Source organism: Sebastes fasciatus, chromosome 9, assembly GCF_043250625.1.
Source record: "Sebastes fasciatus isolate fSebFas1 chromosome 9, fSebFas1.pri, whole genome shotgun sequence".
In the NCBI taxonomy this organism is placed as follows: Eukaryota; Metazoa; Chordata; class Actinopteri; order Perciformes; family Sebastidae; genus Sebastes; species Sebastes fasciatus.
The window spans coordinates 35,429,522-35,447,021 of record NC_133803.1 but is presented as its reverse complement, the minus strand read 5'-3'; the positions used below and the strand labels follow the sequence as shown (position 1 = coordinate 35,447,021).

The following is a 17,500-nucleotide window of genomic DNA, read 5'->3' as shown; positions in this document are numbered from 1 at the left end:
TTTTCAGGTCTTATACAAGACAGCGGGGCCCCTCTTATGCAAACATGGGTAAATAGCATACGTGGACATAGGGACCAAAGTCCAGGGGTTGAAAGATAAACATGTAGGACACACATGGACTTATGCTCAGCTCGCATGTTACATGACAGATGTTGCATAACATCTGTGCCCGATATAAGGAGGCGCGAGAGCCCCAAAGGGAGGACTCTCAGATTTGAGTTGAGACCTCCGGACGTTCTAGACGTTCGTTATGACATTTGTTGCTTGTTTGTAATAAACTCTATTATACCAAAAAGAACAGTGTCCGCGGAGCATCCTTCCTCATCACTTCAACAGCACTGTCGCAGGAAAGATACGACAAAATTGGCGTCACGGGACAGGATCGGAAGTGACCATCAGCACAACTTCACAAAACGGTGAGATCACTCGATGAATGCTGGTCATTAATTGGGGCTGTTATGTGGAGTTGTTTGGACACACCGTAAATTAAGAACCTTCTTGTTATGGACATGTACTGTTGATTTGATGTTTAAAGTGAGGCTCCGTGCTAAATTTAATGAAAAAAGGGGAATGAATAGAGAAAAGATATAAAGTGAAGAAAAGAAGTATGAGAAATACAAGGAATAGTTTAGAATAGTCATGGTAACTATAAGGTGTACTAAAGAGTATTGTGCAAGATTAACGCTAAGACACATGCATAAAAAATGCATATTAGACACTGAGTAACGATGGCTCTGACATAGTCCGGAATTAACTTAGAAAGACAAAATTGGGAAACCTGGATCCAGGTAATTTGAATAAATAAATGTAAAGAGTGTTAAGAGACAGAGAAATAAAGGAAATAAAGGAAATAAAGGAAATGATCATAGGACAGCCGCAAATCGGATAGAATAGAAAGCCCTCAAGTGGAGGAGCATGTAGTATGGGCCGCGAGTAAAACCTGAAAACGACATCTTATGGTCAGTTTAATAACTGGAGAGTGTAGAATCACAATTCGAATGACCGTTACCACTCTGACGCTTGTTGACGAACGGTGTTCAAGAAGTAGCCTCTCTTCGGAGATTTTACACCTCAACGGTAGCACAAATTTTATGAGAAAAAGTAAGGAAAATAGCGGCAGAAAGCATGCTGTACGAATGAAGATATCTAAAGTTGGAGTGAAGAGAATGTGTGTGTATGGACTTTGGGAGGAGATGCAGCTGGGAAAAATGTGGGTGTGTGACACATGGCGCCATATGTGTGCCATAAAATGCATGGGAAGAGAATATATGTGTCAAAGTTAATAATTTGTAAGAATAGATACGTGGCCCGATGTATTGTATAAAACCATGAGCTTCTGTTTCCAGAAGACTAAATTAATTAAATAATGTAAAACATAAGCCGTTGATTGTGGGAATTGCTCTGGATCAGAGATCGAAGCGCACCCTCTCTGGATCACTGCTGTCACTCACGCCGTTGGGCGTGATGACACGGCCGGTAGGAGTGGACGCTTGTTTTCTCTGCAAAAGAGGGACTTCCGGGAGATACAGTAAAAGAATAAAACGATGAGCCACTGAAATGAGCCTGGTTACGATAAACGCATACACATAAGATAAATAACTATAAACCAGGACAAATAAAGTGGAATTGTGTAACTGCAGTACCCGTATAACCCTTGGAAAAGAATAGAAATATATAATAATAAGAATAAAGAATGTATAAAACCATGAACTTCGTTTAAGAAGGGTAGCGTTTGAAACCCCCCCTCTCTCTCTCACTCGTCTCAGAATTCCCTAGAGGAGGTTGGAATGTGGGAGTATCCTTGGCCGTTTGAACTGTTTGGATCAGTGGGGTTTACTAAGTGCTTTAATGTGTAGGTAGGGGTTTAAGTTAGGAATAAAATTGATGATGCTGTTAAAGGGACCTAATGGGTTCACAAGAGACTAAACCATTGCATGTGGTGGACCTGGAGTATTGGACTGATGGGTCTTGCTATCGTGTGGGCGATAAATTAAGGGCCGGCTATGCGATAGTAAAAGCCCAGGGAACTGGATTTGCATTTGAGAAGGCTGAAGAGATACCACAGCCTGCATCTGCACAACTTGCTGAGCTGGTGGGGCTAACTGAAGCGTGTTTGTTGGCAGAAGGGAAGCGAGTGACGATATATACTGACTCTGCATATGCACATAATGTGTGCCACTTGTTTGGAGCAGTGTGGAAGAACCGAGGGTTTAAGAAAACGGATGGTTCGCCGATACAGCATCACGCCCAGATCATGAAATTGTTGCATGCTATGATGAAGCCTAAAGAAATAGCAATAGCTAAATGTGCGGCACATAAGAGGGATGCGTCAAGGGTTTCACAAGGGAATAGAGCGGCTGATGAAGCTGCAAAAGCAGTCACTGGAGCAGATAAATTGGGCAAAGTTCTTCTCGTCACGCATGAAGTGAACTTGGAAGACAAAATTACGCTCAAAGATGTGATTTTAATGCAGGAAGCTGCTCCTGAAATGGACAAACAGTTGTGGCTAGACCGAGGTACCACCCGAGATGCTACTGGACTTTGGAGAAATCATGAGGGGCTGATACTATCACCCCCAGACCTGTTGGGTCTGATGATTCAGGAGGCGCATGGCTTAGCTCACGTTGCAAGGGGGAAGTTAAGAGAAAGATTACAAAAGAGTATGATTTTTGGGCACCATGTTTGCTTGAACAGATTGATTATGTCATAGGCAGGTGTAACTAGTTGTGGACTATGTTGACATGATAAAACCGATTGAAGGGAATGCTCAATCGGTTGCCAAGTTCTTATGCAGAGAGGTCATAAGCAGGTGGGGACTTCCAGATCGAATATCCTCAGACAATGGGAAAGAGTTTGTGGATAAGACGGTGAAATTGATTTTGCAAAAACTAGGAATTAAACAGCGTACAATTTACTGCAGTAACCACTCCAAAGGTGATTAGTACACAGATAAAGCTTGTTACGTTAGTTCCAAAAACAACTAAGAATGTTCATACACCTACTCAGGCTACTACTCTAGTTATGACTTCAAAGGGGATGAATGCTACAACAGTGACGACATCCGTGGCATCTACGACATTTAGAAATACAACGCAGACATCTAATATGACATCTTGGACCTTTAAGGATGTGATTAATGTAATCCAGAAGCAAATGTAAAAAATAGAGCCTAGCGTGAACAGCAGTAACGACATTGTTGAAGTTAGAGAACATAGGATAGAAGAGAAGTATGTAGAGTCATCTATGACAGCTCAGAGGACTATTTTAAACATAGATAATAACTTTGTTGACTCTGATCAGACACCAGGGTACAGGATGGATCAATACCATACAATACAAAAGAGAGACACTAAATGGAAGGCATTTGGGTCTGATCCTTCAGTGTTACAAATCGCAGTACTGGAACCGCGGTCCAGGTTAAGGGATCTCCAACTTGGTATCATTTATCGCACTGCGTCAAAGCACCCAGAGAAGAGGTACAACCCACACAGAGTCGAGATGACTCTGTGGAACAAAATGAGGGAGAACAGGCAGCCGAAGGGCAGATGCATGAGAATCTCCCAAGTCAAAATCAAGAAGGGGGGATTGTCCAGATTGTGGAAAATGTCGATGATGCTGAGCATATTTTTGATGATGTCAGTAATGATAATGTTGATGATGGACAAGGAAATGTATTTGGATACATCAAATTCCAATATGTCCCAGAAACAACAGAGCATGTTTCAGTGGAGAGTGACACACCAGAGGATGCAAAGAGATCTGACTCCATTGCGAGAAAACTCGGAGGTTCAGTTGGGAAAAGGAGTCCCAGGCCAGTCCGGAGGAGGGTCAAACCTCTCCGTTATGAAACTTAGGATGGTAGAGAATGTGTCACAGCTAACAACAGAGGTACCTAATAAGATTTATACGACGCAAAAACCTGAAGAGATAGTGGTCAGAGCCAAGCTTGGAAAAATGGTTATTCTTCCTTGTAAATGTGGAATAGGGAATAGCCGTATTCACGATTTTCCCAAGTGGGAAAATAGTCGTGGAGAGGATGTGGAGTTGATACTTCCTGGACAACACGGTCCGCCTTATAATCAAAGGAAGTACTTATTGTACAATGATATGAGGTATACGAAAATTGTAGATGATTGTTCACTTGCAGTGCGCAACGTTACTCGGGAAGATGAAGGGGAATATATGTGTACATATCGGGAGCCAGAGTTTAAATTTGTTCCATCTAGCCACTCTTGGATTGGAAGTTACATAAGTCGTAAGGTGAGACTTATGATAACAAACCTAAGACCTGTTGAAGTAACCACTGCAAAGGTAAATAACACACGTATAGAGGCTGCTACTTTAAATTTGAAATCAATAAATAATGATAATGCTTTCGATCAGAGTACTACCTTGGCGACATCATTGACGCCTAAGAAATTGGAGAATGTGACACAGACACTTGACAAAGTATCCTTGAAAGTGAAAGAGATGGTGAATGAGAGCCGGAAGTCTATGTTAGAGATGGGGATTAGTGTGAGTAGTAGGAAGGAGATTGAGGAAGTGAAGGTTGGAAATTCATTTGAGACTGTTCAGAGGAATATTGTAGATGAGGGAAAGGAGTTTGTTGACTCGGATCGGATATCACAGGAGATGTTTGAACAGAACCATGTAATGCAGAAGAGAGAAGCTAAGTGGAAAGCGTATGGATTTGATGCTTTAGCGTTGGGAATTGTAGACCCATGGGCAGGTAGAAATTTATGGTTTCAGCAGTTAACACACTCAGTGAGATCAATCAAGAAATTGAAGGGTCCATGTGTGTTGAAAGTACCAACACCAAGCTCATGGCCTTCGATTTTAGAGACTATACCAGAACCACTAACCACTATGTGTCAAAGTTATGCATTATCATGGCTCTTGTATCAACAGCAATCATCAGTGGATAAAGTGATGGCTTTAGCAATGAACCTTTTTAAGCCTAGATTGACTTGTTCTTGGTTGGCAGGTTTACCATATGTAAATATACTTGATCAGCATGAAGATATCAGAACAGCGGTCCCTGATATAATGGAGGTGACAGCAGTGGGAGCTAACAGCTGTTTTTGTTCAAATACAACTCATGAAGGACCGGGAACGTTTATGGGGTTATCAAAGTGTGATAAATATATGATGGACTTGGGTAAAATGGAACGTAGGAATAGTAATGATTCGTATGAAGCGTCTTTTCAGGTACCACAACACAAAAAGAAGACAATTGTAAGGGTACATAATCAGATATTGCCAGGGAATGTGACTATCGGGAATTTCAAGGATATTTGGTGGGTCTGTGGTAATAAGGCATACATATTTCTACCATATGGGTGGACAGGATGCTGTTATATGGCACTGTTGAAACTTCCATATGAGGTTCTTACTAGCCAGAAGGGAGAAGGGCCAAAGGGGGTCCAATCTGATGTTGCTTCAAGTAGTAGGAGAAAACGTGAGTTGGCACAGTTTCACAAGTTGGAATCCTACCATTGGAGAATAAGTTTAGGAGAGAAGTGGGGTATAGGATTATTTCCATGGTATGGGGTGGCATTCTTGGCAGATCACATCGACAACATTACCTACACCTTGCAAGGCTTTGCGAACGAAACCATAAGAGGTTTCGAATTGTTGTCAAACACCCAGAGAAGTCACAGACTGACGTTGCTGAAACATGACATGGCTCTTGATTATATTTTGGCCAAACAAGGGGGCTTATGTGTTGCTTTAAATTTATCAGGAGATGCTTGCTATACGTTGATTCCTGATAGTTCTGATAATATGACTAGTGTCATAGAGGCATTGAAGCTCATAAGAGATGCGTTTGGCCCATCAGAAGACGCGGGATGGTCTGCAAATGCTTGGTTGCAGGATAAATTGGGGCCATTAGGAGCAGTGTTAGTTCAGGTTTTGGTAGCGCTCGTTATGTCGTTGTGCGTGATGTTTTGTTTTTGCACGATGTTGTTGACCTTTGCAAAGGCCATGATAATTAAATGGGTTGGAGTTGTGCTGCCCGGCGATCAAACGTTGATGCCATTATTACACGAAGCTGACACGGACGTGGAAGAGGATGACGCAATAAAGATCGAATTGGTGGAGGAATATCCATTTTAAATATCTCAGAGGATTATAATCCTGTTCTTTACCTCTGTTTTTGCTGGCATAGTTTGTAGTGTTGATTTGGGTTTGCTCTTTCGAGACTTTGTGTAGTCTCGAAGGGGGGGTATGGCAACAAATGAACAATATGATTAATGGATAATATGATTTCTAATTTCACATTTTTACTTATAGAAGTGTTCTTATTCTGTGTTTGATGTTTTAATTTGTATCTGTTATGTATGCAAAAGATACTGGTTTTCTTTTCTTTCATTCTAGAACATATTGGGGGAAGAACACTGTGAGGGTGGTGGATTGTCAGGGACTCCGATGGGCTGAATGGATTCAGACACTTCAAACATGAAAATACGAATGGCCTGAAGAACTCTGAACGTGGACTGGCGATACAACATCCAGAGTCAAGACGTCATCGATACTACACCTGAGTCAAGGCTGCTGAGAAACTGCAGCGTTATACAGTCTTATGTCTTCTCTTAGATGTTACCTTAGTATTATTGAAAATGAATTTTCTTTTTTGTGTATTACATGCTTGGGAAATGATGGTTTCTAAATATAATGGGACCTCAGATGTTTTCTTTTTCTTTTTCTCGATGTTTAGGGACAGTGGGGTAGGCAGGAAAAGGTCCATAGAAAGGTGCGATGGGTCGACCAGCCTGACTTTGGACATTATCTTGTTTTGATTTGCTGAGAGTTCCATATGCATTTGCTTAAATCATTTCCATACACAAATTGCTAAAATTCCTCATTTCAGTGTTATGGAGTACGACGTATGGTCGCCTTGGCAGAGGGACCGTGAGAGAATTTTCCTGTCTACATAGTTTAATGGATATTTCAAGAAAGATTAGCTGCCGGACAGGTTTTTCACTCTCACTTTTATACTCCATGTAGTTGTTTCAATGGTAAAAAGGAAGGGTTGTTAAATTTGTCATGTTTATACACCTGTATGTCTTTTATTGTATTTTTTCGAGACTTTGTGTAAGTCTCGAAGGGGGGAATATGTGGTATATTTTCAGGTCTTATACAAGACAGCGGGGCCCCTCTTATGCAAACATGGGTAAATAGCATACGTGGACATAGGGACCAAAGTCCAGGGGTTGAAAGATAAACATGTAGGACACACATGGACTTATGCTCAGCTCGCATGTTACATGACAGATGTTGCATAACATCTGTGCCCGATATAAGGAGGCGCGAGAGCCCCAAAGGGAGGACTCTCAGATTTGAGTTGAGACCTCCGGACGTTCTAGACGTTCGTTATGACATTTGTTGCTTGTTTGTAATAAACTCTATTATACCAAAAAGAACAGTGTCCGCGGAGCATCCTTCCTCATCACTTCAACAGCACTGTCGCAGGAAAGATACGACAAAGACAAATATTCTGTTTGTTTTTACTTTCACAAGAGACGAGTTTAGGTTTTAAAGTTTAAGAAGTGGGGGTTTAGAACCGCGACATATAATAGAGCCGTTTTAGTCTTTTTTAGGGGGACCAGGGGGTCTTTAGGGGGAGATAGCAGGTCAACAGTAGATGTCACATAGAAGTGGTGGACATCATCTGAAAGCTGAGAACCTGAAGATTAATTATATCCCCACGGCAACGTAGTTGGGGGTATATAGTGCTCCGCGTGTCCGTCCTTCCCTCCGTCCTTCCGTCTGTTTTGTTTCAGGAGCAGAACTCAGAAACTATTTAACTTAGGAACTTAATATGTGGTATGTTGGTTGACAGTGTGGTCTAGTTGTGCCTTTTGGGGATAGAAGTCCAGGGTGCCCAAAATATTTAAAATTTTGGCCAAACTCTGTGATTTTTTACGACTTCTATTTGGTTTCCGGAGTAGAACTCCAACTCTTGTCTTCTACTGACTTCATCCTGAGGAAGGTGAGCTAATAACAACCTACATTGTGCTCAATAGACTCATTCCATTAGTTCCAAAAGGGCAAATGGACCTGGGTTTGTTTTAACCGAACCAAACGGGTCATGTGTTAAATCACCTGAAGAACACCTCAGTCTTACAGAACAACGTATCGGGTCGGTGTTGGCAGATACTCCAGGTTATAGACTCACTACTATCCATGTCAGAGACGGAAAAAGTGACATCAAGCCATCACTAATAGTGGTGTGTGTGTGTGTGTGTGTGTGTGTGTGTGTGTGTGTGTGTGTGTGTGTGTGTGTGTGTGTGTGTGACCTGGCCTCCGGAGCGGCGGCGGTGGAGCGATAAAGAAACGATGTGTTGAGCGAATCTGAGTCTGGCTGCTTATAGTAGTTTTGGGCCTCGAGGAATAACACGGAGGAGAAACAGCTCTGCTCAGCAGTTTGTGTGTGTGTGTGTGTGTGTGTGTGTGTGTGTGTGTGTGTGTGTGTGTGTGTGTGTGTGTCTATCAGTGTGTGCATGTTGGTCATATGTGTTTGTAGCTGCCTGCTGAGTGTGTGTCTACTTTTAAATGTATATGTTGCATGTGTGTAAATCAGTGTGTCCCTCCGGTGGGATGGGTTAAGTCACACACTCCCGTCTTTATTAATACCCCTCTGCCGCCCCCCCCACCTCCGTTCAGGCTCGGACCCCCCCCCACCTCCTCCCTCACAGGCTCTTATCTGAACGTGGTGCTGGCAGACGGGACAGGCCACCGGCTGATAGCGATTGTTTATCCCACGGTTGCGAAATTGCTGATCTGTCTTCTGCTTTTCCCTGACAGCTAGATGTTCATCTCCCTCTCCCTCTCTCCCCCCACAGATACAGATATTGGCACCTATCAGTACTACGATAAAGGAGAGCCAGGTAAATAGTGTTTATATTGGATGTCTGTTTGTGTTTAAGATAAGTTGCATTTGTCTTGTTTTTGGAACGTATGTGATTTCCTTCTATATGAAGAAGAGCTTCCTGCTGCCACCCATAACACACACACACACACACACACACGCACACACACACACACACTTTGTCCACACAGACGCTATTAGTATGTACACCCTAAAGCCTTATATACACATGCACACCCCCTCCACACACACCCAGCTTATTAGGCGTGCGTGGTTCTATCTCTGACAGCGACTGTGTTCCTGTTGACCCGGGGTCTTCTCTCACAGCGATAGGGAAACTAAACTGTTGACTTTCTCCTGGATCACATAGCAGGAGGCCTCCGTGTAGTCCAGCCTCATATCGCCTCGGGCCACCAGGCTTCCCTTACCGTCAGGAAGTGCTCAAATCGCTCCTCCCCGCGCGGTCCCGGCAGCGTTACGGAGGGACGAGCCGTCGAGTATTCATTTTTTTATGAAGCATTTTTTTAAATTTACAATGAGTGGCCCGAGGAACGTTACTACATCATCTATACGCCGCACCTTCAAAATTTTACTCGGTTCAGTAGAATTGTACAAATTTCCAATAAGTCAATCATTCAAAATAAGTAGTGATGCACCGATACCACTTTATTCAGACCGAGTACCAGTACTTCCATCTGGATACTCTCCGATACAGAGTACCGATACGAGTACTTCTCTGAGCCTAAAGAGCCTCATTAACAGCCAGCTGGAGGGTGTGAGCGACACACGGCAGGCTGGGGAGTCCTGCATACGAGGCGGTGCGCCGCCATCAGCTCTAGGTCGGCTTGGAAAGGCTCGGGGCGAAGGTGGCTTGCGGCCGCAGCTTTATAGCGCTCCCCGCCCTCAACGTTTTTCTGACATTTTTCAGACTTCTTTTGGACATTTTTTCAAGAATTTTCCGACTTTTTTTAAACATTTTTTAGACTTTTTTTTAGTTTTCTAGTTTCATATGATACCAGTATCTTCACTCTAGCTTTAAAACTGAGCCGCTACGACCTAAAAATCACAAGTTGCCTTAAAGCGTTAAAGAAATGAGTGGAGTTAAAACAACGTGTCAAAGTTAACGTGTTATTATCACGTTAACTTTGACACCCCTTGTTGTCATACACTTATAATACCAATCTGAGCCCATCAGTGGGAAAAACAAGAACCGTTAGTGGACGTACATTGACATTGTGATTACATTACATGCTGTATGCATGAATGCAACGTTGTTGTCTCCTTTAGTAACAAACAGTAAAAATACTGAAGTTCTCCTTTAATATGACGAACACAGTGACGTTGGGACCAAAACAATGAGCTTGAAGACTCTAAAACTGTGGTTTCATCACTGTGAGCGACATCTTTCACATTTGATCTATTAATATGAAATGTTGATTAGCTTCAAGTTGTATCATACATTTGCATAAATCTTTTCTTTCTCTCTTCTTAAAGACAGTAAATATATTTCCTTTCATTTCCTCTGTGTGTATTTTTAGTGTCTCTTTCTCTCCATCTTCATGTTTTTCCTTTTGTTTCTGTTCCTGTCTCAGATGTTTCCGCCTCTCTTTCATTGATTTCCTCTTTGTCTCAGTTTTTTTGTGTACAGTATGTCTCTCTCTCTCTTCCTCTCTTCCTCTCTCTTCCTCTCTCTGCCTCTCATCACGGGGGTTTCTCTCCCTCCTCTCTCATCTGAGAAGCTGCCTTCTCTTTCATTCCAATCTTCAGTAGAGAGACGATGCTCTCTCTCCAAATCCTTTCATTTGGAGGATTACTAAAGTGTGGCTTGATATCAGAGTGGAGGGAGGAGAGGGAGGAGGAAGAGGAGGAAGAGGAGGAGGAGGAGGAGGAAGAGGAAGGGAGGAGGAGGAGGAGGAGGAGGAGGAGGAGGAGGAGGAGGATGGTGGTGGTGTAACGATAGCTCAGTTCAGAGATACGCCTGTATGCATACAGTTTAGATTACATTCAGATTAGTTTGTTCTTGAATAAAGGAACAGAAACGTTCAGCTCAGCCAGACTGTGAAAAAAGATAAATTTAAAAACAATATATTTCCTACATATTTTGTCTCGTATTACGCATGTAAACTATTATATTATTATACTTAGGGCTGTCAAAGTTAACGTGATAATAATACGTTAAAACACATTTTGTTTTAACGCCACTAAATTTCTTTAACGCATTAACGCAACTTGTGATTTTCAGGTTGTAGCGGCTCAGTTTTAAAGCTAGAGTGAAGATCCTGGCATCATAGTAAACTAGAGAACCTGATGAATCCATCGGTACCAACCAGGTCAGACTAGCTGGTCATGAAGGAGGTTAAATAACGCTCCAAACTTACTTTGTTTTGTGTTGTTAATTGATTTCCAATAATAAATATATACATACATTTGCAGCATATTTGTCCACTCCCATGTTGACAATGAGTGTTAAAAATGGATTTAGAGACTAATGCACACCAAAACAACCAATATAAAAGTTCACTGAATAAGAAAGCAATAAGAGATGGGTATTTAAGATAATAACAGATAAACAAAAATAAAAATAACAATAAAAATAAATAAATACAAATTATGAAAGTACACAAAATAAGCAGATTGTTTTAAAATAATAACATTTTAATAAAATAGAATAGAATAAAAGTGTACACACACTCAGCTGCCAGTTTATTAGCTAAAACTGATGCAGTGTATACAACAATCCTACCATGAAGTAAATGTTATTTCCACATGTCCCCACTAGAGGTAGACCCAGGCTCATTGGAGCAGCTCCGAGGGTCGCCTGCAGCCAAACACCCCCCCGTCCCCCCTACCAGCCCCAGAGCAGGTGCCCATGTCTGGGCCTGTCTGGCCCCTCACCCCCTTATCTGATTAATACTACTAATCCTGGAGGTGTTCCTGCCTGCCAGAGAGGCCGGGCCACCAGACGGGCCACTTCCTCGCTCATCACGGTGACCGACCGGGCCACGAGGCACCGTGACGGGTTTCACTCCGCCAGCTCCGAGCAGCTAAAGGGGGCGTTTGAGCTCCGGCTTCTGGTCATCCTTATCTACATCACAGAGACATTTAGCGTGTTGTTTTCTAATACTGTCTATATATATATATATATATATATATATATATATATATATATATATATATTCCAAACCCATTAACCCTCTGAGACCCACGATAGACCCATTTCTTTAGGGGGGTTCAGTGGCTCTTTAGGGGGAGATAGCAGGTCAACAGTAGATGTCACATAGAAGTGGTGAACATCATCTGAAAGATGGAAACTTGAAGATTAATCTGAGATGCTGCTCAGCACTGAGGGTCAAGTTGTTCTAGTCATAAATCAGAAATAAACATTCAAATAAACAGTGAGAGTGTATCAGGGTTTAGAACATGATGATAGTAGTATATGATGGTCATCCCCATGCTCTATTACGTCTCAGAAGTTGTTGGGTTGATACCATTTGTTACACAGATTTGGCGCTAAATTTAACTATTTTTTTTTCTCGAGGAACACCAGAGAAAAAGACATGCAGTGATTTGGGATCAAAAACTTTGTGAGATTTCTGCAAGAATTGCATTTTTCGGCAATTGGATGGCGAGCACTCCTGTTGTGTTGCTCTGCTCGAAACACCCTTATTGCTAATGTAGGTAGGAAAGCCATCCATCCTCTGAATGCTCTAGGTCTCTAGTCTGATCCATCCATCCTCTGAATGCTCTAGGTCTCTAGTTTGATCCATCCATCCTCTGAATGCTCTAGGTCTCTAGTTTGATCCATCCATCCTCTGAATGCTCTAGGTCTCTAGTCTGATCCATCCATCCTCTGAATGCTCTAGGTCTCTAGTCTGATCCATCCATCCTCTGAATGCTCTAGGTCTCTAGTTTGATCCATCCATCCTCTGAATGCTCTAGGTCTCTAGTCTGATCCATCCATCCTCTGAATGCTCTAGGTCTCTAGTTTGACCCATCCATCCTCTGAATTCTCTAGGTCTCTAGTCTGATCCATCCATCCTCTGAATGCTCTAGGTCTCTAGTCTGATCCATCCATCCTCTGAATGCTCTAGGTCTCTAGTCTGATCCATCCATCCTCTGAATGCTCTAGGTCTCTAGTCTGATCCATCCATCCTCTGAATGCTCTAGGTCTCTAGTTTGATCCATCCATCCTCTGAATGCTCTAGGTCTCTAGTCTGATCCATCCATCCTCTGAATGCTCTAGGTCTCTAGTCTGATCCATCCATCCTCTGAATGCTCTAGGTCTCTAGTTTGATCCATCCATCCTCTGAATGCTCTAGGTCTCTAGTTTGATCCATCCATCCTCTGAATGCTCTAGGTCTCTAGTCTGATCCATCCATCCTCTGAATGCTCTAGGTCTCTAGTTTGATCCTGCTACAGCCTCTTAAAGACAGTAAAGTCGGTCTTAGAGGGTTAATTGTCCTTCTTTTATTGTTTTCTCCAGCCAGTCCTCTGGACCATCACTACTACAACGAGAAACTCCATTTCTGTGAAGGTAAGTTCCCAACAGAGGAACTCATATTGTGTGTTTGGGTCTCAACCATCTCACCGGTGGATGAGCATCTCCTAGAAATCACTGTCCTACTTCCTCTATTCTCTCTCTCTCTCTCTCTCTCTCTCTCTCTCTCTCTCTCTCTCTCTCTCTCTCTCTCTCTCTGCTTTTCACACAGTAGTGAATACAAACACCCTTATCAGGAGACAAACACTCACCCCCCCCCAACCTCCACACCCTCATTTGCATGCATCTTTTTACCTCCACTCTTAATAGAGAGTCTCTCTCCTTAATGCTTCATTTCAGCTCAGATGAAACTGTAGAATAAAGACGTAGGGGAGTGGTGAACTTCCTGTATGAGCGTTGGTAGAAGCAGATGCACAAATTCAATGAGCTGTTTTCTCTCCCTCTGTTTAACCACTAGAGATGGAGATGGAGGTGGAGGGCTCGGTGTGGTACTGTGAGGTTGCATTTGGGAGATAACTCAACTCAAGAGCTCCAAAAAGTCCTCACGATTAAAATATTTGCTTCTCCTGGAGGACCCGTTTGTGTGTTTTTTGAAGGGACATTTTGCTTTCAGTAGAATATTTTTCACTCCTTTAGTGCAGCTTCATCTGTAAGCAGCAGATTTCAGACTTTAGCTGCTTTGGGAAAACGGTAGTCAGAAATATAGAAACCAAATCAGTGTAGTTTCTAGATAGTAAGAAACGGTTTTAAACCTAAGAGTAACCAATGCTGGTGTGAGACGTTCACAAAGTCACTCAGCCTGTTCTCATCCCCAGGGCGTCAAGTACCGACGTTTTCTCCCGGCCGTCAGCGTCCGATACCACCGCACAAGGCACCACTTAGCGTAGCTCCAATTAACTACAATGTAAACCCGTCTGCAGAAACAGCCGCCGATTAATCAGCTGATCGTTTGTTCAAAATACAGCTAAAGTTCGACCGCTACTCTGTATGCATCCAAGAGCAGATTCAGCATTGCATTGTGGGACGCCTGCTTCATGTACCTGCATCTCTTTTTATTCTTGTCACCACCTTTTCTTCCTCATGTCTCCGCTCGTCATACGTAGATCTGCTCTCAGATAGAACGTTCAACCCTTTTAGCCTCTCTGGGGTTTTTGGTGCCACATTCTTCTGGATCCTCATGAGGGCCAAGAAACAGAAATCATGTCTGTTAAAGAGTTCAGGTCACATGATCTTTAGATTCTTCCTTGTGTGTTTCTGCTCCGTAGCTCGAGGCTATTCGTGGACCCCCAGGAACCGCCGACCGGAGAAGCTACGTGATTCGCTGAAGGAGTTGGAGGTACCCGCCTCTTCATCCCCCCCCCCCCGTCTTCTTCCTCCCTCTGGGGATTTTGGGAGTTTTCCCTTTCCGAAACGGCCGATTGATTAACAAATAGGGGCATTCTCCCTCTGCCTTCACTCTCCCTGTCGCTCCCGTTTGTTCTCCTCTCCCCCTCTGCTCTCTCATCACCTCTCTTTCGGCCGGGCTCTGTCATCGAGGGGGATATTTGAGGGGATCAGGGGGCTGCAGGCTGCCTTCTCTTCCTCCCTCCTTTCCTTCCTCTCCCCTCATTCATCCTCCTCCTCCTCCTCCTCCTCGTCCTCCTCCTCCGTACTGGTGGCAGTACAGACCTAGCTTTGTTTGCTGGAACCTGTCTGTGGCTGTTACACACACACACACGCACACACACTCCCCACCCGTCCACCTCCCTCCTCTCACCCGTAACTATTGTCTGAAACTAGAAACACCCCGGCTCACCTCCACACCTCCTCCTCCTCCTCCTCCTCCGTCCCTCTCTCCTCCCATCCAATCACCCCAGCTGGGTTAGGAATGTGGCAGGAATGACTGACCTTACACACACACACTCTTAACAAACACACACTGACGTGCACACAAGCAGTCCTTACCTGCATCCTCTTTCAGCTCCGTGAGCAGGAACTGCTGCAGAGGCCACCTGTGGTGACAAGTGTCTGCTACTAGATAGGTGTTACCTCCAAGATAATTAATGCAAGTGTGAGCGGCATTGGCATTACTAAAAGATGGAAACTTACTGAATTGTTCCACCAAAGTTCACAACAAGTTTCACAACTTCTGTATTTGCTGGTTTTATTACCTAATAGAGGATGACGCCAATATGATTGGCTGCGCAGCCTCCACCTGTCACGCATAGATGCACATTACCGTTTAACATGGAGGCTCCATACACAAAGTCAAGGTAAAGGGAGAGAAACAAGTTAGCTCTCGAATATTAGAGCTGTCAATCGATTAAAATAGTTAATCGTGATTAATCACACATTGTTTTATCTGTTCTAAATGAACCTTAAAGGGAGATTTGTCAAGTATTTAATCCTATTATCAACATGGGAGTGGATAAATATGCTGCTTTATATAAATGTATGTATAGGGCATGACAGTTTTTCTCGCCAAAATTGGGTGTAAGATTTGAACGTTATTTAACCTCCTTCATGACCAGCTAGTATGACATGGTTGGTACCGATGGATTCATCAGGTTTTATAGTTTCATATGATACCAGGGTTGGATTTTTCTTCTGCCTTTTTTTTTTTTTCACATTTTTCTGATTTTTTTTTTTAAATTTCAAACTTTTCACGTTTTTCAGACTTTTAAAAAAAATTTCACTTTTTTTTTTTTATTTACATTTTTCTGACTTTTTTTTCAGACATTTTCTGACTTTTTTTCAAATTTTTCTGACTTTTTTTTAATTTCAGACTTTTCACATTTTTCAGACTTTTTTTTAATTTTTCAGACTTTTTTTTTTTAAATTTCAGACTTTTATTTTTTACATTTTTCACATTTTTCAGACTTTTTTTTAAAAAAATTTCAGACTATTCACATTTTTCAGACTCTTTTTTTTCAGACTTTTTTTTTTTTTTTAATTCAGGTTTTTCACATTTTTCAGATTTTTTTAGAAAATGTTCAGACTTTTCACATTTTCTAGAATTTTTTCTTTTTTTCTTTTTCAGACTTTTTAACATTTTTCAGACTTTTTTAAGTTTTTCAGTCTTTTTTATTATTTTTTGCCATTTTTTTGGACATTGTTCAGACTTCAGAAAATAAATCATTCACTGTTTCTTTAACCTTTCTCACCAATTTTTGGTGTTCTCTCTTCCAAATAATCGAGTCGTGTAATCGTTCATTCATGACATGAAATCACACACTTTAGGATCCTCTTTACCCCGGGAATATGCACCAACATTAGTGGTTTGTAAGAGGTGCATTTAACAACCTAACGGGACGCAGAACAGAATCATTTTTTTCCAGTCATACTGTAAAACACAGAATGGTGCATTGCCCGTTGCACATAAATAGAACATATTCCAACAATGTAATCCACCAAATCACACCTCAGGATGTTCTCTTACGACTGACAAAAAACTGATTTATTAAAAATGCTCATCTATCAGCATTTTCTACCTGTTTCAACCTGACTCTGCTGCTCTCAGCTCTCAGGTGTGTGTTGTCTGTGTGGTTACTGGTTTCACCGGGAGATTGAACCTCAGTTCACCTGTTTGTGTCTCTGTTTATCTGTCACGCTCCTTCAGGAACTGTTGCAGACCAACACCTGCGTTCACAGCAGATGGAGGAACAAGCAATGCTGCCAGGTACACACCCTCCTCATGCACACACACACACACACACACACACACACACACACACACACACACACACCTCTCTTTTCAGCTTCAGACAGTGTCAGTCAGAAGCTGAAGGAACCTCCCAGCATCCGCCCAGACCAGGCCTCAGATAGAGAGCTCCACTGGGCTGTAATACCAGCTGGCAGGTCATTGACAACATCTCCAACAATGTCATCATGATTATTATGATTATTATGATTATTATGATTATTGATCCACTAACGATCACTAATTCTCATGTTGCTTAATGTTGGGTAAAAACAAACCTCTGTTTTTAGACGTGTATAATGTTTTTAATTTATAAATTTGTCTTATTATCCCCGTAAGTATGACCACTTCTTTAACCAAACAATTGAGTCTGAGAACAGAATCAAGTTAATTGTTATTATTATTTTATTATTTATATGACCTAATATCACACATTTGCCTAAAGCAGCTT

The 17,500-nt window shown here is 42.2% G+C and overlaps 1 protein-coding gene across 10 annotated transcripts in view; it reads left to right on the top strand.

The window, feature by feature from the left end:
* The window catches only part of wdpcp (WD repeat containing planar cell polarity effector), a 177,348-nt gene that overhangs the window by 96,040 nt on the left and 63,808 nt on the right, over positions 1 to 17,500 (top strand). For 7 of the 10 annotated variants that reach the window (XM_074647455.1, XM_074647447.1, XM_074647450.1 and 4 more), the window contains 4 exons: positions 8,847 to 8,891; positions 13,356 to 13,406; positions 14,636 to 14,706; positions 16,969 to 17,028. In XM_074647455.1, the coding sequence (XP_074503556.1) occupies positions 8,847 to 8,891; positions 13,356 to 13,406; positions 14,636 to 14,706; positions 16,969 to 17,028 (227 nt within the window). The remainder of the gene's footprint in view (positions 1 to 8,846; positions 8,892 to 13,355; positions 13,407 to 14,635; positions 14,707 to 16,968; positions 17,029 to 17,500) is intronic. The other 3 variants (XM_074647452.1, XM_074647453.1, XM_074647451.1) reach the window with 2 other exon arrangements.